Raw genomic sequence first — 20,369 nt, forward strand, 5'->3', positions numbered from 1 at the left:
GGTCTCGGGTTCGAAACCTGCTGTTAGTGTAGAAGCCAGACTTGTGGTCAGGTAGAGGCTGAAATGTCTCTATGAGTTTTTCCGGCACCTGAAGGGGTGTATAACCGGCTTGTCACTTGTTGTTCCTATTTTTTTTTTTTTTAAGTTAAGACGGTAATAAAAATCCAACTGTTCAGTAGTTGATTTTTGAGATATTTAGAGCTCATGAACAAGTTGAATTCTATCAGATAAAACGAAGTACACTTGCGCCATCGACCTAGATTTGGTGGGCAGTTGTATTGCCACAAATATGTTGTTCAAGGTTGTACACAATTTAGATTAAACACAACTTGTGCGATTATGTTGTGTCGGAAACCATGTGAAATAGGAGATATCTAATTTTCGAGAGGACCAATAAAAGATAAGGAAAACTAATGAAAATAACTTGAAAGCTTTGAGTTTTAACGATAAGGACAAAATAAATGGTAAAGTGAATAGTAACATGTTTGACTTTTTAGTATAAAAATGTGGTTTTTCGTTAAAGTGAACAGTACCACATACTTTTCGTTAAAACTCCCTAAAAGATAGCCCAAGCCCAAATACTACACAACATTATAGTCTGATAATTTCTTGTATGATTTGTTAACTTGATACAAAACGATCTAAAATTATTGATTTTAGGTCAACTTGTTAACAAGTCAGGTCGTTATCGGCATCCATAAATAATAGAGTCGTTATTCAGTCATGCGTTAAGAACCAAATAAGATATTGTTTGCCAGGTCTAGATATTAGGGATAACAATTTATTGCATGATTTGTTAACTTGAAACGACACGACCCGTTAACGAGTTAGATTATTATCTGGTCATCTGTTAAGGACCCGTTAAAATAACAAGTTTGACATAACACAACTTGTTAAGATGATCAGTATGACACGAAAACGACAAACACGACTTGTTTTTAGACATAGAGGGATGCGTTGGTACTACCCATTTATTATGTTATAATTGTTATAAGTTGTGACCCAAGTGATTAGTCTACTTAAAACCAAGCAAAACTTTAGAACCCTCAATTAGAATTCAAGTTTTTATAAATGCGTGTTTGGGGTGACCGACTCTACTTTGATGTACCGTTTGATCCAGGTTGTATTGAATTTTATAAGAAGAAAAATTAGACTGCCATCAATGTATAGTTGGATACCTCGTATATTTATTAAAAAAATATCAGATTGTAAAGTAAAAATGTTGTTCTTGAACTACTTAATTTATGGTGTAATCTCATCAATCGTGAAAAACTAACATCTTGTTATAATTATAAGTTTTATTTTTGTGTTAGAAATATCGAGGTTAATACATCGTAGAACTGATGATATAAAAGAGTGGTGGAAGATTGTGGAAAGATATAGAAGAAATATGTAATGAAATGTAGACAAGGTTAAAGCTAAAAATCAAAATTATTTTACGTTAAGGACTTTAGTTTAGTAAGTTGGTTAGAATTGTATGCTCCAATTTTATGCACTAATTCAAATGCTTTCGTGTAGGTTGAAGAACTCAGTGTAATTCTCTTATATATTATGTCTCATTTATTTTTTATCATCCCTTCCACCGCTACTTTTCATAAGCTAGAGGACAATATTTGTGGACGAATGAGCGATTAGACCGCCTGTAGGAAAGGTATTGGACTGTTGGACGACCAACAAGCAATACGTGCAAACAATGACTATCACAAAGATAAGAATATTTCGTTGGATGCGTGGGCACACGATAAATGATATAATTAAGAATGAAGATATTTGAGGTAAAATAAGAGTGGTCGAAATTAAAGATGAGATGATAGAAAATCAATTTAAGTAGTTTAGACATGTAAACTAAAGACCTACATATGCTTACGACTATGAGACGGAAACTCAAGAAGACCTAGGAAGACTTAGAAATAGATTGTAAGAAAGGATATGGAGTATAATGGAGTTAACGGAAAATTTAATGCAAAACCAAGTGAAGTGTAGTTTTAGTATTCATACAACCAACTCCACTTATTAAAATAAAACTTGATTGTTGTTATTGTATTCCCCCATCACTATTTCTTATATCTCAATTATTCTACACATATTTTATATTTACTGACGAAATAATTATCAAATGAGTATTAAAATATTTAACGAAAATTAACCTTAGACGGTAGACATGGACATGGGCAGTCAACTCAAAACAAAAGGACCAAGGAGACCCAGCAAACCAACAGCCAAGCACTGGGACCCAACACGGTGACACCGCAACCTTTTTTACTTACCACTTCAGGTGTCGACTGAAGATAAAAAGTAAAAACCCACGCTTTTCACCGCGCGGTAACAAAAAAATATCCACCTCCCGATTCCACCCACCTCCACGTATCCACCCAGCCACTTGAATTAACGGCATCGAAAAAGCGCAGAGTAGCCAAAAGTCCACGTGTACATTAAAGGCCCTGCCACGTGGGCGGTGCCTCCCACGCCCCCCACGTGCGAGGCCCTGCTTGCGCATTCGGCTAACGTGGCGCGAAGAGATATATGGAGCTCGATTTTGCGAAGACGTCGTGGCCTGAGGTGGCTCGACAAGTGGCACTCTCTCGCTAACCCTGCGGCCCTACGGCCCTGCGAGTCTTTTGCTTTCGAACCAGTAACCCTGTGTGTCTCTCTCTCCTCTCTCCTCTCTCTAACTCTGTCGCTTCGGTAGCTTACCGTATGCTGAAGAAACAAGTACGAGCTCTCAGTCGCGCAAATACGCAAACACTTCATCTGCGTGCGGTTTTGTTTTCGTCTTTTGTGAGAGAGGGGAGCCATGGTTTCTTCCGAGGGGCGGTCGTTTTCGAGCTCGACGGGGTCCACGGCGGCGGGGTCATCGTCGTCGCCCGACTCCGGTTCTTATTCGTCGTCGACGAACGGTGCGGTCGAGAGATTTGGTGGAAGCGGCGGCGGTGTGGATCCGATGGTGAAAGAGGAGCTCGAGGCGGCGGAGGCGCTCGCGGATTTGGCGCATTTGGCGATGCGCGAGAGTAGCGGCGCCGAATCCACTGGGAATTGGGGGCTGAAGAGGAAGCGAGCCGGGAAGCGAGTCAAGAGTGGGTCTCCGCCTAGTCAGTCGGGTTTGTACCCGCCTGACCCGGCTCCCACATGTCCGGATCTTCCTCAGGTTCGTTGCCTTTGTTGCTTATATTCTGTTTTTTTTAAATTATCATTTATTTTGATTTATTGTTTTTGAAAAAGTGGGCGTTGAAACTTGAAAGAGAAAGGAAATGGGTTGTTTTTGTATTGGGTGAAATTAGTATTCTTACTTGTATTGGAAAAGTTCAAAGATCCTGCTGACTTGAATGTTTTAGGAAATGATGGACTTTTAGGGAAGAATGGCAACTTATCCGTTTGGGGATTAAAGTTTGATTCTTTGTATAAAAATAGTAAACATGTTTGCAAAATAAGATAACCCTTTTTCGGGGAAGGATTCCGATCTGTGTATGCGTCAAATTTACTTTACCTTCTGCCCATTGAGGGCTTGATAAGGCTAGATTCAAATACGAGTTTTGCGTAGTTCAGCCACCAACAATTTGGATGCGTAATAGTTCACATATGGCCGGAATTTAATGTTGTTTTTGTTAGGATTGGAGACAAATGAAGTACATTGTATTGGGACCGCATCCATGGCCAGTTTAGCTTGAATTGTTCTTCAAATTCGCACATAACACTTCACCATCTGGATTTGTCTAAATATGGTTAGCCACCCCAATTTATCCCCGCGGCGGGGTGAGAGTCTGTTACATGGTGACGCGAATGCTTAACTTCCACATATGAACAAATTCACTAACATTCATGCTACCCAGTCTCCCAACTCCCAATTGTATGTGGGGCTCAGTCACCAAATCGCAATATTTTCTCCTGGATTTGAGAAATATTTTGTCTATATCAGGATCAAGCGGTGACAGGTTTGCGGCAATGTGAAACGGTATGCACAAATGTCGTTACAGAACTGGTGAAGACTGAGCAAGTTCTGAGTGAAAAGGTTGTGAGGGCTGAGCATGATCCAGAATTAAATAAGCCAAGTCCTATATGCACTACAAGTTACCCTTCATTTAGTTGCAGCAAGTCAAGGCGGAATTTAACTGAGGTACTGACAACTTTTAAACTTATTCTCTCTACAGTGGTGTTTTGTGATTACATTTGTCTTTTTAGTTAATCAATATTTTCGCTGTATAGGAGGAAAAGGAAGAGCGGAGAATACGCAGAGTATTGGCAAATCGAGAGTCAGCTAGACAAACAATTCGTCGACGTCAAGTAGGCTGCTTCACTCTACTAGTTGAATATGTCTTTCTTCTAGTTCTTTTTTTGTGCAACAAATCAAGTTTGTGTTATATAAAATAATAAAGGGGACTGAGCTTTGTATTGGTTGGGGTTTAGGCAGACGACAGGACTAGTTTCAGAGAATACTTTTACCTTACAGAACCATGAGGTGTCTAGTCAAGAGCCTCTGTGATGGATCTAGTCCTGTCCTAAGATCGAGAGATAGTCTGTTGTCTGTTTCTTGAGCGAAAGGATATATAATGAATTTGTTCTTTGGGACCCTGAAGTGGTTGGTTTTTTCCTCTCCTTTCTGAACTAATCATTTATCACCCAAGGGCATCCTTGCACTTTCTAGTCTCAGGAATAACTAATGACATGAATGTGTTTAAATATTTTCGATTGTAGTTGCTGATCAATTAATGGCTATTTGAAGTTTCTAACCATAGTATGACAGTATAAATATGCCATTGCGGTAGTAAATTAAATGCGTGACACGGTGCATAGGTTTTTGTTAGCCTTCTCTTTTTTTTTTCTTTTTTTTTTCCTCTCTTCTGAAAAAAATAGATGTTGATCGGTTGTGTTTCTTATTCTCAAATTGCATGGTATGTGTCATTGCAGATTGCTTTGTTGGATATCATACATTTATACTTTAGTAAATCATTCATCTTTGCTTGTTCTTCAGGCTCTATGTGAGGAGTTAACCAGAAAAGCTGCCGATCTGGCATTGGAGAATGAAAATCTGAGAAGGGTAGGCATTAGTCCCAAATGAAATTTATAAACTTGATTTGCTTCCTTCTCCCTCTCCCTCTCCATCTCTCTCTCTCTCTCTCTCTCTCTCTCTCTCTCTCTCTCTCACACACACACACACACACACACACGTATTTATAACCATCAGTCTATCTATCTATCTGTATGTTCATTCTCTCATTCTTATATTTATAACCTTTGGTTCGTATATTCGAGTCTAGAGCTTATCTAACCATAGAAGTACTAATCTTATTCACATCTTTGAATCCAAAGAAAAAGGAGCTAGCGGTAAAGGAGTTCCAGTCTTTGGAGAAAACAAATAAGCACTTGAAAGTTCAGGTAAAGATATGCCTGACATTTTGAAGAGCTGTCTTATCTTAATAAGGTATTGCATGTTTGACATGCTCTCTCATTTTGCAGATGACGAAGGTGATAAGGGCAGAGGATGAGAAAACAGCAGGTGAAAATATGTCAGCTTATGTGCAGATGCAGATACCTCCGTCTTCATCTACAAATTCCCCGTTCTTCTTGTTTAACCGTCCCCCATTTGCACCACTTTTCTGGCCTTCTATCATCCAGTCTTCAAACTCTACTCAGGTGCAGCACATACCACAAAATCCAATAGCCATTCCGTCAAACATCTCATTGCCGGCTAATGGTGCAGCTGGCTCTTCTCTTGAACAAGACAACCCCTCAAACATCAATGGAGCGAGAGCTCCTTTATATGTGTTTCCGTGTCCTTGGTTCATCCCTCACTTTGATAATGGGAATGGACTCCAACCCCAGTCTTCCTTGTGTTTGAACAATAAGCAAGAAGAAACTTCTTTTAATAACCCGTTCAGTGCTAATTCATCTTCAAGAACCGTTGCGCAGTTGGACAACCACCAGTCCTCTTTCCCTGTTAGATTAAAAACAGAAGATTCCCCTTCAATTGAAGGCAGACCGTCATGTGATCTTAACGAGACCCCTGCTCAGTTTCCTCTGGATGGAGGTGATCAGCACACAGGACCTCACCCGATGGAAAATGGTTGCAAGGAAATATTCCCTTCTGCTGCATCACTCAACCATTCCGGAGTTGCATCTTGTATCAAGAATGAGAACGGATTTGAATCAGATTACACTGTAACAACTCTGAATTCTTATCACAAGTTCTCCGCCTTGCCAGACGAGAATAGTGAACCAATCATCTACCCTACTAGGAAACTCGCAGATGCAAATGCAGCAGCTGAGGCGAGAAAGAGGAGGAAAAATCTCACGAAGCTAAAGAGCCTTCATGGCCGGCAGTGTCGGACACAGTGCTGAGCTTGGAGCCTTGGATACATGTTGACTATAAATTCTCTCATAGTTTTCATGCAGGTCCTTTTACTTTAGGGGGACTTCTTTGAGATTCGAGTCCAGAGCACGTCACCTAACCTTAATTATAACCTTTAATTATAGTAGGTTACTGAGTCGTTGACATAAAAGATGTGGCCTGCAACATAGGTACATCTTCAAGGCGTTTGCTTGTATTTTATATGTTGTTTCGGGGTGCAGACAAAAAACTGGAAATCTTTGTTCTGGCCCTTCAATATGTATGGATAGTTTTTTTTGTTATAAAATCATCGACAACCAGATAATGTAGCCCGATATTGCTTACTTTTCAAGCCAAATCATTGGGAACCATACTGAGAAGATGAATGGCGGGCTAGGCAGACCAGTCCTGCAGTTTTTGCGGCACCTTGAATTGGTGTAGGCAACATCATTCCGCAGAAAAGTACAGATAAATACTCTTCCGCAAGATGTTTCGTATGTTTATGATGCGAGTACAGGAAAAACTTCTTATTAAATTATATTGATCTTTAGGCATTCGATAGCGAAGCAACAGGAAAAAGATAGATGATGATTTCAGGTGTCTAGAGTAATCTCAATTGAGGGCATATGCATTACAATAAGAAGATGAGAATATATAGATTTTGATGATTAAATCCCTCCTTTCCTACTTTAAAATGCGTAGGAGAAGAGTGTTGTTGCTTCCAAGTGTTCACGTGCGGACATCATTGTGCCAATTCCTGGCATCGCCGTGTCTGCAAGCAAACATGTCATGCCGGTAAATTTCTTTGACGTGCAAATCTGGAACCATCGTGCAGAAGTCTCCGTTTCCCGCATGACTATGTCTAGCAAACATGCCATGCTGGAAAATTCTCGAGCTAGCAGAAATGAACAACTTGGGGGTTCTCTTCGGTTGGTAGACTCGTCATGCACCGAACTCTGTTCTGCTACAGGAATTTCTTGGGAATTTAGACTTCTTTTCTGGTCTTCCAACTTAAACAGCTGCTAGGATTGCTTGACCGTCATGATCAGAGGAGTAGGCTGCCACTTGAGAAGCTTCTTGTGCGTAGAAACCGTTTCTGGTAGTTTGTTGGTAAGCTCCATTTTCATCCTTGTATGCGAATTAGTTGCGTTCTCTCGAAAGAGGCGTGAATTGCTGTGCTTTCTTTGTGGCAGTAGACTAGTAGCTTCGAAGTTTGAACGACTTCAGAAGTAAAACGACAACGCCTTTGTCTGCAACACATGAAAACAACATCACAGAAAACAAATGAACAACTTAACAAAACATATTTTATACCTTAAGATAGACCTTCCCGGATGATCTTAGCTACAAAGTCACCGCCTTCTTTTGTTGCAGAAACAAATGAGAATTCACATTTTGCACGCCCCCTTTTTTCTTGTGGATTGAAAATACACATTTTCTTTCCTACTTATGAGATAATTATAATCTGCATGTAAACCCATTTTTTTTTTAGGCCGGGAGCACATCTCTTATCTTTGTTTTGTAACTTGACCCAATTCGTATGAATTTTTATCTGTGGGCTATATATATAGTTGTGGTGTTAGACAGTGTACATACGGAAGTATGTCTCTGAAATGAATTCGATACGAAAGAAACTTAGTGACGAACAAATGCTTATTTACAAGCACAAATGAAAACTAATAGGAAAAAAAAAAGCTACCAAATACTGGCACTAGAAGCAATAACTAATCTAAAAGAGACCTAACTGAGATGCTTATAGACTACGATATGGCTCTTAACGTTGTGTTTAGAATCATCCCACTGAAGTATAGCATGCATAACTGTTTCGGTCATCGTCGGGCGACCTGTCACCACAACCTTAAAAGACCTTCTCTGATGCAACTTAGTGAAGGTCAAGGTATTCGGTATGACTTTCACCCTCAGACCATTCGAATTCGCCACCTTCGCCTTGTACACTGAATTACCAAACCCTACATGTGTTACTCTTCTGTAGAAGACTGCTGAAACGCTAGAGTTGTCATTCGGGAAAACCTGAAGATGCATAGAAGGATAGTTGAGGCCGTCTGTGCCTCGTGGACGTTTAAAGTTTGAGCAATTGTAATTCTTTTTATCTCCAACAAGTTTTCCAATGTCTGTGTCGTTGAAACCTTCCTTGCACAAGAAACTAAAGTAGTCATCTAGGGTTATGTCGTAGACAAGACCAGGATGCACCGCCTTTTTCGGGTTTACTTGTCCTGCTCCTGTGGCTAGCTGGGTATCCACTGTTTCGTTTTTCATTGGTGTAGCTGAGCCAAATGAAGTGAAAGATTGGTTAGTGCATTGCTTTGATGGACTTTATTCTATTGTTTTGATAGTACGGTTTGGGAAGACTAACCAGTTGTCATGAGAGCGGACTTGATGGCAGCAGGTGACCAGTCCGGGTGGAAAGACTTGACATAGGCTGCTGCTGCTGCTACATGAGGGCAAGACATGGACGTACCTGATAACACATTGAACACATTGTGGCGCCGATCTTCTGGGTAACCAGTTATGGATGGTATCTTTGAATATGCCGCCAATATATTTACCCCTGGTGCAGAAATATCAGGCTGTACATGAAAAAAGTACCTGAGTATAACCAAATATGTAGAGAGAGTGAGAGAAAGAGAGAGAGAGAACTGCCTTGAGGATGTTGAGGGTTATCTGTTGAGGTCCTCTCGATGAGAAAGAAGCGACGATGGGGGCGGTCGTACTAGGAGTTCTGGTCTTGTATATGACTGCCGTAGGGTTTCTGGAGTTAGTTCATTCCAAACCACAAAGATAATTAGGCTTTTTCATATTTGAGAAGGAAACTGATTTCTGCCCACTCCTTTTCTTCTTCTCCATAAAAAGACAGGGTTGTGCATAAAGAGAAAAACAGTATATGCGGAAATCATTTCCTTTTGAAAAGATTTATGAGCCACGAAATATGAGATTGAAATGAGCTATACAAAACCATACTTGGTAGAGTTGATGTACTTATCGATCTTGATCCCATCTTGGACAAGGATATCGGTACCAGGGATTATAGGGCTATAGGCATAATCATTAAGTTCTTCACGTGTCATTAGGGTTCCAGCACCCTTTAACCGTTGAATAGTGTAATCCTGATAACCAAAACCTTGGCAGTACACAATCCTCCCCTTCACCAGGTTAGCGTTTAGAGTCCAAGAATCACAAGCACTGCCATTATCATTTTCAAATCATTTGATGGTTAGGGTTTATATTCTTGAAATTGCATTAATTTCCAACAAAATTATCAAAGCGAATTTTGAAGATAGTTGAAGAATATTTCTTTTGAGCATATATATGTTTGCCTTCTCACAACATGTAACTATATAATCGTACTGTATAATATTCGAACGTGTTACAAGTGACAATTATGTGAACACAATAATCTGTGCTAAAACTCTTACCTTGCATTTCCCCCGAATTCATTACTCGTGTTATATGCAAGGGCTCCACTTATAAGAGGATACATCAGTTTCTTCGGCGAATAGGTATTGAGTGCATTTCCCTACAATTGATTGAATAATCAGTTAACTCATCAGACTGCATGTTTATGTGCAATTAGTATCAGTGACTATTATCAGGTTGTCTTAGTGAGAGAGGGAGAGAGACTTACAGAAATCCTCTGGCCATTGCCAAGTTTAACTACAGTCTGTAACTGCCTATCAAGGGTATTAGCAGCCACTGTCATAATCCATGGTGCTACATTCTGCACACTGGCCGGAAGCCCATCATTCCCAGCTGAGCACGACACAAAAATCCCTTTTTTCATGGCATGAAATGATCCGATGGCAATGGGATCGTCCAAAAACCTCCGCGAGTGACCACCAATTGAGATCGATATTAAGTCCACACCGTCGGCAATGGCCTCGTCAAATGCGGCCAAAATATCCATGTCACTGCAACCAAGAGTGCTCCAGCACACTTTGTACACAGCGATGCGTGACAATGGCACGCCCCCGCGTGCAGTCCCTTTTGCAACGCCATATAAGCTGGCACCTTTGACGGCTGCACCAGCAATGGTGGAGGCAGTGTGAGTGCCGTGGCCATCATCGTCGACTGGACTTTGAATGCCCCAAGTACGGGCAATGTTCAGTTTAAAATATTTGGCACCAATTACCTTGCTGCGCAAGAAAAAAAAAAGCATATAAATAAGGTTTTCACGGGACTGGTATGTTGAAGAATACAAGAATCTCACCTCGGAAAATTAACAAAACTAAATAGCTCTATTTAATGACTGCACTTCTAACTACACAGGGCTTTGGTGATAAAACCCTCAGACATGTCGTGCTGTACAGGTAATAATAAAATGCAAGTTAATAGAATTTAGAAAACATCGGTGTAGTTAGTAGTATGTTGTTGGTCCGTCTCTTTAAACTAATGATTTAGAGTGAGCAAGAGAGGGAGGGAGGGTGAGACATACTTGTTGCAGCCTGTGAAGTTTGCACCCTTCATGCATTTGCCTTTCCATTTAGCTGGGGGTGGTCCGTAGCCTTTATCGTTGAAACTGGGAGCCTGCATGTAAATTCCTAATACACACAGAGTTTGAAAAGGTTACAAATATTTTGTTTCACAATTTTTCAACTTTGTTTCTTTTGCTGTTGTCTTTCAATCGGAATAACAGAACACACCGATGAATTGATGATCATTTAGTTCAATGACGTTTAGTATGGAGTTCAAATCTCTTAAAAGACGGTTCTATCAACAAAAGAAAAGAGGGAAAAGAATGTCAGATTATACCAACCTGAATCCAACACACCCACTATGGTATTGCTTTCTATCTGAGAGTTCCTTTTATTTGATTTCAAAGGCAACCCTAGGTAATCCCATGACCTTGTTGTATGAAGTTTGCGCACGGTGTTTGGGAACACTGACACAACGCTATCATCATCTACAAATCACAGAAAATCATAAAACATATAAATAGCAGTGCCTAATGATTCGGATAATAATTCGAGACCTAATTAGGGTAGCATCATTTGTTTACTTATTTATTCACTTATATTTCTAAGAACCTGAGAGTGCCTGTGCTTCATGTGGCAACAATCTTGCTACGAACCCATTGAAACTCCTTCCATAACTATGAATTCTTGATTCTCTGGCTACTTTGACACTGAAATTTGAAAGGAAAATGTTCGGTGATCCTCAAGAATAGCTCCGTATATAAAAATTTGAAAAAAAATGGTTGGAAGAAGCTGGTCATTATTACTCTCCGATGGCTTGAGCGAGCAGGTTATGGTGTCTGCTCATGACGGAAATTTCTGGTGCTGGCAGTTCTCCCATGTACACAATGTAAGGCTGTTAGAAGTACAATTCCAAATCACTTTGATACATTGTCACATTTGAATATCATATTATCTTAATTTACATTCTGACAATGTAGCATGATAACGTTGTTGCACAAAATGATGAAGAACTGCCGAAAGGAATGGAACATATTATCGTCTGGAACATACGTACCTTCCTACCATCGTCGCCATCCTCACGTATTCCTTCACCCAACGTGGCTACTAAATAAGTACTAAATACAAGAATCACCAGTAGATTTTGTAACATCCTCATTGTATTTCAATTTGCTAAATCAGTGCGTGTGTGTGTTTTTTGTCTCTCTGTCAAACACACAAGTGTAAGGGCTGATTAATTTGCTATAAATAGAAGAAGAGGAGAGAGCTTCGTAACTGACAGTGCATCTTCTTCTCAATTCATTCTCTCTCTCTCTCTCTCTCTCTGCGCAAAATATGGTGAGGGGAGTGAGAGTGAAATGAGCTGGTTTGTCTGTGTTGAACTAAGAATAAGGGACCGCTGTTTTAGTCCAAATAAGTCTGAGAGTTTGGTGGCTTGGATTTTGGATCTTGGGAGGGTATGTAGTTAAGGTGGTTAGCTAGCTACAAACATCAAATGCATACAAATTATCTTATAGCTAGCTTCAGGATATTTACCACTCCTTGTCGGAATGATGAACAGAACTAAAGAAAAATAACCAAAATAAAAGTTATGGGCAATATAATAAATTAAAAACAATAATTTTACTTTTTTTTTCAAAACCTCACAATCAGTTGCCTCCATTTTCTCTTCCATGTTTTTCTCCCAAATAAAATAAACTTTTATTGACAAAATAGTCATCAAAAAACAGTCGTTAAAGCTATGAAACTTCTTCTGCAACGAAAAATCGTTTGAAGGTTGTCACCAAAAAACTTTAACGATCATTTTATATTTTCTCGCTTTATAAGTTTTATTTTCAAATTTTTAATAAGCACGTGCATAACACCTGTGCAATTGCTATTATTATCTTAACACAAGACTAGAATGTTAACTATTAGTTATTCTGCACAGAACTAAAAGACTAGCTAGTTCCTCATAACGGAAACTCTAATTAATTAATGGGAATCTTAATGAAACACTTCCGGTACTGTTCACTTTTAACGTTAAGGACATTTTTACCTTGAAAAGTCACTTTTTGTACTATTCACTTACATATTTATTTGTCATTTTTATTAAAACTAAAGTTTTTTTAGAACTTTTCGTTAATTTTCCTTTTATTTTTATAAGTGCCTGTACCTATTAACTTTTAGCCTGATGATACTTTTCTTTTCGATGTTGAAAGAGCTCCCAAAGAAATCTGCTAGCATAAGTTGCTTACGAGCGCACGGGGGACTTCCGTCGACGGTGCAGCCCCTCGCTTTCGGTGGTAAATGGTAATAGTAGCATTCGAAGAAATGGCATTAACTAACTCAAAATTTGATTACTTCTCTGTTTCATAGATTAATTTCGTTCTCTCTTTTCCTTTTTACAGACAAAACTATAGACAAGAAACATGGCTTCTCATCTCTTTGCTGTCCACGCCTTATCGACGTCGGACAAAACAATCTCTTGACAACGAATAATTCCGGCTGCCCCTCCATAACACAGCCATCTCTCACTACCCTTGTTCGTGTTCCATCTCACTCTATGCATTGCTACTATTTTGTCAGGAAAAACTTCAGGCTCTTTCACGGTTTCTTCTTCTCGATTAGTCGGCTCTTCATCCATGCATACCGATACTTGGTCATCATCTGGCTTTTTCTTACTGGACTTTGATTTCTTTGCTTTTTTGCTTTCGAGAGAAGCCGCCCCAGTTTCTTGTTCCTGCGGATTAGTCGGCTCTTCATCTATGCATACCATTGCCCTGTCATCATCTGGCGTTTTCATGCTGGACTTGGATTTCTGCGTTTTTCGGCTTTTGAGAGATGCCAATTTTCCCCCAGTGTCCGATTCAATACAGGGATCATCACCAAAACATAAAGCTGCAACAAAGAGACAATTTGACTGAACATTCCAAAAGATGGAACTAAGAACATAGGGTGATTAAAGAAAATGTCGGGGGTTACGCAATTGACAAAGCTTTACCTAAACTTTGATCTTCCGATGTGTTATCCTTTGCCGTCTTATCATTAGTAGTTTTCACTCTGTTTGACTCGGCATTGTTGCAAACTACCTTCAGTGGGAAAGGGGAATTTGATACCGGAGTATTGATGATTATAGCAGATTCCTCCATTGTCAATGACACACACAGAAAATGTGGGGCTCTGTTCCGTCGAGGATCTTTCTCCAGATATTTGGTTGTAAGCTGATTATATGAAAACAAAAACGAAACATTTAAGTATATAACAACTTGCAGTTCATTTGTATCAATTACCAAATCCTAGCATCAGCCTTCGCAACAAAAAATGGGTCCAAGCATCATGAAAAAAATGATGTTAAGCATATCTAGAAGAAAGATAAGGAACGTCTGATAAAGTGATATAAACAGAAGAAGTTAAAACTCACCTGGAAGCGGAGAACAGTTCCGTCTGCACCACAATATGCAACCATACCTGAGATTTGAAAGTGGAGTTCTCCAATTAGAGGATATTAAAAAATGCTGGAATCAGAAGTTACACTGAGAAATCCCACTGCTGTCATGGTCAATCCAGACAACACTTTCGGCTCACAAAGTTCATTTTTAAAAAATTGCAGGCACTGCCACAGATATGAGTAGCATGCTCGCTGTGTGAAATTTATGGTCAATGACAGTGATTTAAAATTCTTGGCCGACAGGAGGCTAAGCATCAAGGGAGAATAGGAATTTCAGACACAGCAACACTTTCCCAAAAAAATTTAGAATTCAGTAGCCAACCCTTATGCAGTTTCAATCGCGTGAGGAATAAGTCCAAACAAGGAAAATTAGAAGAAATGAACGGATACTACTTCATATTATCTATCTAATCTTATGAACAGTATGTTTATGTAAATTCAGCAGTGGAGACTACTGAAGCTCAGAGATCCAGGTACTATATATAAATTTTCTATTTCTTTTCCTTAAAAAGAAAAATAAGGCCATTTTTCGTTTGGGTATGGTTCTCTCAGTGCACTGAATTCAGCACCAGGTTGCAGACGGTTGAGCCATTTGCCATTGGGCCATACTGATATGTACCCTTATGGTCAACTCTGACATAATCATATATATATATATATAAATGCATTATGCACACATTTGTAATTAACTGAAATACCACTCCAGATAGATAAGCACAAGGAAGACCTGTTAATCGCGATGCATGAACACTCCAGATAGCAAAGGGCAAACAACTGAGATTATGCAGGCCCGGTTGTTTTGTTCCAACCCTTCCTGTTACAGGGTCATCGGATGCAGCCACCAAGCTGATAGCTTTCATTGTTCCATCATCAAAGGATAAAATAACACACCTACCAAAAAAAACACAGCACCCTCTAAAACTAAAAGTATAGAATACACGTGTACATATGCACACCAACCAGATATTTACACATGTTTCAGACAGAAAGATTGTGAGTACCTTGGATCTGGAAGCCAATTCAGACTATATATGAACCTTGGTAAATGATCTAGGTCCCACAACGGACGGAATGGATCACTGCAAAACCAAAAGTTAAACATATTATTATGAAATGAAATTTCCACTGAAAACCGCAAGCATTTAACTAACTATAAAGGAGGAGAAACTACACAAGCGTAATAAAAAACAAGCCATTATACTTACCACAGGTCCCAAAATTTTAGGCCTCCATGTCCAGCAGTAGCTATAAGATTGACACCCTCTGAATTGTTGTAATTCGCACACAGTTGCATTTCACATATCTGAATGAATAAATATAAAATTGATATAACAAATAAAAAAGAGCCTGAAATAGCAATCTCTACGCCCTATATCATAATTTAGTGACATTCAAAACAACCATTACAACAACCATACCTGCATGGAACTTCAGAAGAAGACTGAAGTACTACAAAAAGAAGTACATAAAATTGATTTCCAACATAGCTTACCTTTCAGCCGGGGCCCAAGCAAGTGCCCTAATTGGATTTGTATCTGCTCTGAAGCAAAGTAAAGGCCTTGTATCTGCTGAACAACAAGTGGAGAATTGAAGCTGACATTCTTTTACTTACTAATGAAGTTAAAAGTCACAACTCCAACACAAATGTAAAACCATATCTACATTTTTTAGGTTCTCTGTTAGCCATACCTTGAGATGCATTACTTGCTGAAAACTTCCATAAAGCAACCTGCATTATCGAAAACTTCTTTAGTTACAATATCAAGAAAAAAAGAACAATAACTCAAGAAAGAGACTCCTTCCAACTGGAGCTGAGGTGGGATGGAGCAGATGAAACTAGCAAATTCAAGAACAGATACACGAAATGTTTAGCATTAATCCATCAGATTGCACAACAAGGTTGCCCATTGAGTACTTATCCTACGGAAATCGTTCATCAAGTTAACATGAAATCTTACTCGAAACTATGCAAAAGCATGATAAAAGTCTATAAGGAAAATATATAGAAACATTGAAGAACGAGGTGCAAGAAAATTACCGTTCCATCATGGCATCCAACAAGTAGGTAATCATGAGGTGGTGAAGGTGACCATTCCACAGTAAGAGGGATGCTGTTAAACAAAAGCAACGGATTTCAAATTTCCAGTGAATCATATAATGTCACATATTATGGTCAAAAGAGACATCTGAATGCAGTGAGAAACCCATGAATATTCTACAAGATTATGCAGCAAAAGAAATAGTTCTCCACTGATGATATCTGCCTATGGGAATCTTATACAGCAATCAAAATAAGCTGGGGAAGTTCTGATATGATTTTATAGTTATAAAAAAAAATTGGAAATGATGCTCTCAATTACATGGCAATCTAAGAAAATTTCCAAATTATTGTCAAAAAAATGAGGAATATACTTTCGGGGTACCTCTTTTCACCACCACACTTCAACATTGAGCATCTGAAAACTGGCGCTAATTTTACAAAGTGAGGATCAGTGCCCTCACCACATGAAGAAGAATAAATAACTTCAATTACATGAGGAAGAGGAACATCCCACCTGCATTTAAAAGGTCCAGGATAAGTATGATGAGATAGTGGAACACAAAGTCATTCAGCTAGCGATGATTTGTAAACAACTGTACTCAAATATTATCTTGACTGCCAAGCAAGAAACTGCAAATTCTTTTGAGAAGAGATCTAATAGATATAAAGATCAAGAGGCCGAAACAAAGAATATGTAAAAGGACCTAAAGTGCAAGAAACAAAAAGTATTCATGTACAAACAAGTAGGTTGGTGCCTTACACTTCCAGAGACCCATTTCCTGACAGCACAGCAAGATAGCCCATCCGATGCTTGCTTTTGGAATCACGTTCATTAAGAGGACGCCATTTCACATCCCAGGCAACCTTTCCATGGTGAGCTAGGCATAATGCAATTCGTGGCAATGCTACGTCCGTCGGAACTGAACACCTGGTCGAGCCAATTTCAGAGTAACCATTATTTTGAACATCTTTACTTGTTTGAGGATCCTGTCCAGAATTCTGCAGTGTATGATGATCTGAAACAAGTGGTCCTTTCTCCCCATCTTGATTCAACAACGGTGGACATGCATAACTGTTACGAGGAACCTGTCCTGAATTCTGCTGTGTATGATGATCTGAAACAAATGATCTTTTCTCCCCATCTTGATTTGACAACGGTGGACATGTATCACTGTTATCACTCCCTGCACTTTCGATAATATTTAATTTTCTCCTCCGAACATGTGATTTCCAAGCTGGATCAGATGCAGATCCCACATGTTTGTAACTCTTTCGTTTTTTACCATGATCTTCTTGTACAGCATGCACATGAGTATTTTCAGGAGCACAATCCGTAGAAGGCAACTCTAGTGATCCCTCTGGATATTCAATGGCAGGAATCTCAACATAAATATTGCTTTCATCCAAGTTGTCAACATAATCTTCTGTTGCATACTTTTTAGGTCTTCCTCTAGGCCTCTTTGGTCGAGTTGATTTTTCTTCTGTGGCCTCTTTGTCAGCAGATTCTTCAATTGGTTTCTTTCTAGGCCTTCCTCTGGACCTCTTTGGTTCAGTTGATTTTTCTTCTATTGGCTTCTTTCTAGGCCTCCCTAAAGGCTTCTTTGGTTCAGTTGATTTTTCTTGTCTGGCTCCGTTGTTCTTACTCCCCTGCTTTGGCTTTTCTACTACTGAATGTATGTCTTCCTTATTTACACCAACATTTAAAAGACACCATATCTGAATGGCTCCTCTTCCAGTCAGTGGCTCGCCTAATTTGTGATAAGAAGATCCAGGAGGATGAGCAGCTACGGCAATAAACTGCAAAAGTATGGTGATGATAACGTTGTCATAATATAGAAGACTTTAACTACTTTAACATGGTAAAAGTTCTCTAAGTTGTATAAACCTCACTAATTTTACAAATGTTGCTGACAATAACACAGAGTATCTACTATCATAAACGTTTGAACTCTAGTCCTAAGCTTTTGTATCTTTTCATGATAAGGAAAATGAATTATCACTATGGTCCAACATCAAAGTTCCAACTCATCCAAAATGTATGTGCATTTAAGATTTAAGCTAACAAATTTGGCATTGGCCTCAAACTTGCTAGCATGACTAATAAAATAATGTGAATTTAATGACGTAAACGTAAGAAACTGAACCCAAGAAAGCCTCAAGATAGAAAACCATGCTAAGAATCACCTAAAAGGGACTTTTCATCCATTTGAGAGAAAACTAGTCAAGGGAAGTTTCCTACATTGCTCAAAACTAAAATTTCAGGGTTCACTATTTAAGGCACTTAATACTCTGAAGGAATCTGTTGAAGTAGTTATCACGATTAACTAATGATCGAGAATGTTAACGTCAAATATTACAAAAATAACTTCGTAAAAAGCAAAAGTTATCACATCACATTTCCTTCTATGAGAAGTAGCGATAGCTGTAGACCCTTAAAGTAACAGACTTTGACAATAATAAAAGAAGGAAGGGCCTCAAAAAGACCATGTACCTCGCATTTTGGATGATCATCACTACTTCGATGAACTCTAGGACACCAATCCAACGCCCAAACAGGCCCTCCAACATACATCACAAAGTCTTGGCTGCAAAAATGTATAATGGACATTAGAAGATATATATCAGTGCTTGTTCAGGTGGTAGTGAAAATCCAATATACAAGACTAACATCAAGTTTAAACTTGAATTTATTAAAACAACGAAAGCAACAATCTCCAAGAACTTTGAAACACAAGCACGAAACAACTTAATCATCACAAAGTGCCTCATTGCTAATGCCAATTCACGTACCTCAACTCCGGAGATGGTGCGTCCCCAGAAAGTGCCTCGTTCTGCATTAACATGTAAACCGCAAAATTAGATCAAATGCCAAATTTTGTTTCTCATACGAAAATGAGAGACATTACAACAGCTTATTCTTTGCAAAACTATTAGAGGCAAACCGACCATAAATTCGAATTCGAATATATAACCTTAGGAACTGTTGCAGAAGAAAATTGCCGCAAGTTTATCCCGCCGACGACATCCTTCTCCTCAGGACTTCCAACTCCACAAGCAAATCGAACATCTCGAGGTCCATACTTAAAATCCGCCCATTCCCTTCAACAAAATCGTTTCTTTACGATGAACACAAAAGAAAAAACGTTTCTTTGCAAAATTAAGCAACAAAAACACTAACAACAGAGAGGCATTTAATTTCTTATTACCTTAGGAAGGTAACTGAGGACGATAAGCGTTGAATCTCGCCGTCTTCGACGCCGCGATCCTCCTCCGCCTCGCCGCAGAGCTTGGCAATGGTGTCCATAACTCTGAAGTGATTCTCCACCGAGTCGTCGAACATGGAAACACTAACCCTAGGCCCATTCCTCGAGCCTTCTTCCCCGATTCGAACTGTCTCCGGCTCCCTCCGGCTCAATCCGAACAGGCTCCGGGTCGATTCGAACTGGCTCCGGGTCTGGGTCTGGGTTCTGATCAGTGGATGTTGTTGCTGCTTGGGTTTTTCGCTTGGTCTTGGTTGTTTTCCCGCGTTTCGGAGCCAATAGGACCGCGAGTGGAGGTTCGACTTCCACTTCCTCCTCCATTGCAATATTCACGTTGTCTTTTTGACCATGTCCTTGCAATTGATACCCACCAAATACCTAGGGGTGGGTTCGGATTATTTTAGTTTAGTTTTTTGCTAAAATAAAAAATTAAACCGAAATTACTGTTTGATTCGGTTATATTCAGTTCGGTTTGATTTTGTTTTGATTTTCTACAATTCGATTTGATTTCGTTTGGTTTTTATTAATAAAACCTGGTTGGTTCTTAAAAGAGTGAAAAATAAAATCTAAAAAAATCATAACAAGGAGTTAACCCTTTAGACTCCAACGCTAAATTTCACTAAATCTACTACTTTCCACACTAAAAAGCCAATAGATCACAACATATTCATTAGGCCAATTCATGTTACTAAATAATGACCAAGATTTAGCACACATTAGTTCATTTGGTAACTTGAGAAGGATTAGCAAAAACCCTAATTTTCAAAACAATGGTGTTTTCGATTCGGTTTGACTTCTTTGAGTTCTATTTGGTTTGGTTTGGCTTCTTCAAGTTTGGTTCGTTTTTTTTGTGTTTCAGTTTTTTTAATGAACATTTTGATTTTTT

General features: G+C 39.1%; 3 protein-coding genes across 26 annotated transcripts; 1 reads left to right on the top strand and 2 right to left on the bottom strand.

Annotated features, from left to right (window-relative positions):
- Positions 1-2,554: 2,554 nt before the first annotated feature.
- On the top strand, positions 2,555-6,647 carry LOC114820110 (uncharacterized). Its single transcript, XM_029090385.2, has 6 exons — positions 2,555-3,145; positions 3,914-4,111; positions 4,201-4,278; positions 4,967-5,032; positions 5,305-5,370; positions 5,452-6,647. Exons 1-6 carry the CDS (start codon positions 2,795-2,797, stop codon positions 6,331-6,333), a joined length of 1,641 nt encoding a protein of 546 aa, XP_028946218.2. The 5' UTR covers positions 2,555-2,794; the 3' UTR covers positions 6,334-6,647.
- Positions 6,648-6,795: 148 nt separating this feature from the next.
- LOC103430953 (subtilisin-like protease SBT4.15) lies at positions 6,796-11,951 on the bottom strand. Its single transcript, XM_070809791.1, has 11 exons — positions 11,810-11,951; positions 11,559-11,647; positions 11,365-11,462; positions 11,094-11,240; positions 10,773-10,878; positions 9,966-10,473; positions 9,757-9,857; positions 9,302-9,523; positions 8,984-9,092; positions 8,697-8,910; positions 6,796-8,607 (listed from the first exon to the last, which is right to left on the bottom strand). The coding sequence occupies exons 1-11, from the start codon at positions 11,909-11,911 to the stop codon at positions 8,063-8,065; spliced, it is 2,241 nt and encodes a 746-aa protein (XP_070665892.1). The 5' UTR covers positions 11,912-11,951; the 3' UTR covers positions 6,796-8,062.
- Positions 11,952-13,071: 1,120 nt separating this feature from the next.
- LOC114820149 (uncharacterized) lies at positions 13,072-19,845 on the bottom strand. Of its 24 annotated transcripts, none has more exons than XM_070810070.1 (15): positions 19,430-19,845; positions 19,196-19,322; positions 19,014-19,054; positions 18,715-18,808; positions 16,984-18,020; positions 16,606-16,737; positions 16,221-16,293; positions 15,872-15,911; positions 15,675-15,747; positions 15,388-15,485; positions 15,184-15,261; positions 14,910-15,073; positions 14,156-14,202; positions 13,736-13,955; positions 13,072-13,632 (listed from the first exon to the last, which is right to left on the bottom strand). In XM_070810070.1, the coding sequence occupies exons 1-10, from the start codon at positions 19,561-19,563 to the stop codon at positions 15,428-15,430; spliced, it is 1,809 nt and encodes a 602-aa protein (XP_070666171.1). In that variant the 5' UTR covers positions 19,564-19,845; the 3' UTR covers positions 13,072-13,632; positions 13,736-13,955; positions 14,156-14,202; positions 14,910-15,073; positions 15,184-15,261; positions 15,388-15,427. The 24 variants fall into 24 exon arrangements, with proteins under 24 accessions (XP_070666171.1, XP_070666170.1, XP_070666166.1 ...); XM_070810069.1 differs by having other exon boundaries at positions 15,675-15,750; XM_070810065.1 differs by having other exon boundaries at positions 15,845-15,911.
- Between the last annotated feature and the right edge of the window lie 524 nt (positions 19,846-20,369).

The sequence above is a fragment of the Malus domestica genome, chromosome 12, assembly GCF_042453785.1.
Source record: "Malus domestica chromosome 12, GDT2T_hap1".
NCBI classification, from domain to species: domain Eukaryota; kingdom Viridiplantae; phylum Streptophyta; class Magnoliopsida; order Rosales; family Rosaceae; genus Malus; species Malus domestica.

Excerpts from the sequence above, each read along its gene's own strand:
- LOC114820110 (XM_029090385.2), top strand. The coding sequence starts at position 2,795 with ATGGTTTCTTCCGAGGGGCGGTCGTTTTCGAGCTCGACGGGGTCCACG. Across the intron at positions 4,112-4,200 it reads CAAGGCGGAATTTAACTGAG|GAGGAAAAGGAAGAGCGGAG; the intron begins GTACTGACAACT and ends TTCGCTGTATAG. Across the intron at positions 5,033-5,304 it reads AGAATGAAAATCTGAGAAGG|AAAAAGGAGCTAGCGGTAAA; the intron begins GTAGGCATTAGT and ends TTGAATCCAAAG.
- LOC103430953 (XM_070809791.1), bottom strand. The coding sequence starts at position 11,911 with ATGAGGATGTTACAAAATCTACTGGTGATTCTTGTATTTAGTACTTAT. Across the intron at positions 9,858-9,965 it reads GCAATGGCCAGAGGATTTCT|GGAAATGCACTCAATACCTA; the intron begins GTAAGTCTCTCT and ends AATCAATTGTAG. Across the intron at positions 8,911-8,983 it reads TAACCCTCAACATCCTCAAG|CCTGATATTTCTGCACCAGG; the intron begins GCAGTTCTCTCT and ends TTTCATGTACAG.
- LOC114820149 (XM_070810062.1), bottom strand. The coding sequence starts at position 19,563 with ATGTTCGACGACTCGGTGGAGAATCACTTCAGAGTTATGGACACCATT. Across the intron at positions 18,021-18,714 it reads ATGATCATCCAAAATGCGAG|TTTATTGCCGTAGCTGCTCA; the intron begins GTACATGGTCTT and ends ATACTTTTGCAG. Across the intron at positions 15,912-16,220 it reads TTGGATGCCATGATGGAACG|GTTGCTTTATGGAAGTTTTC; the intron begins GTAATTTTCTTG and ends TCGATAATGCAG.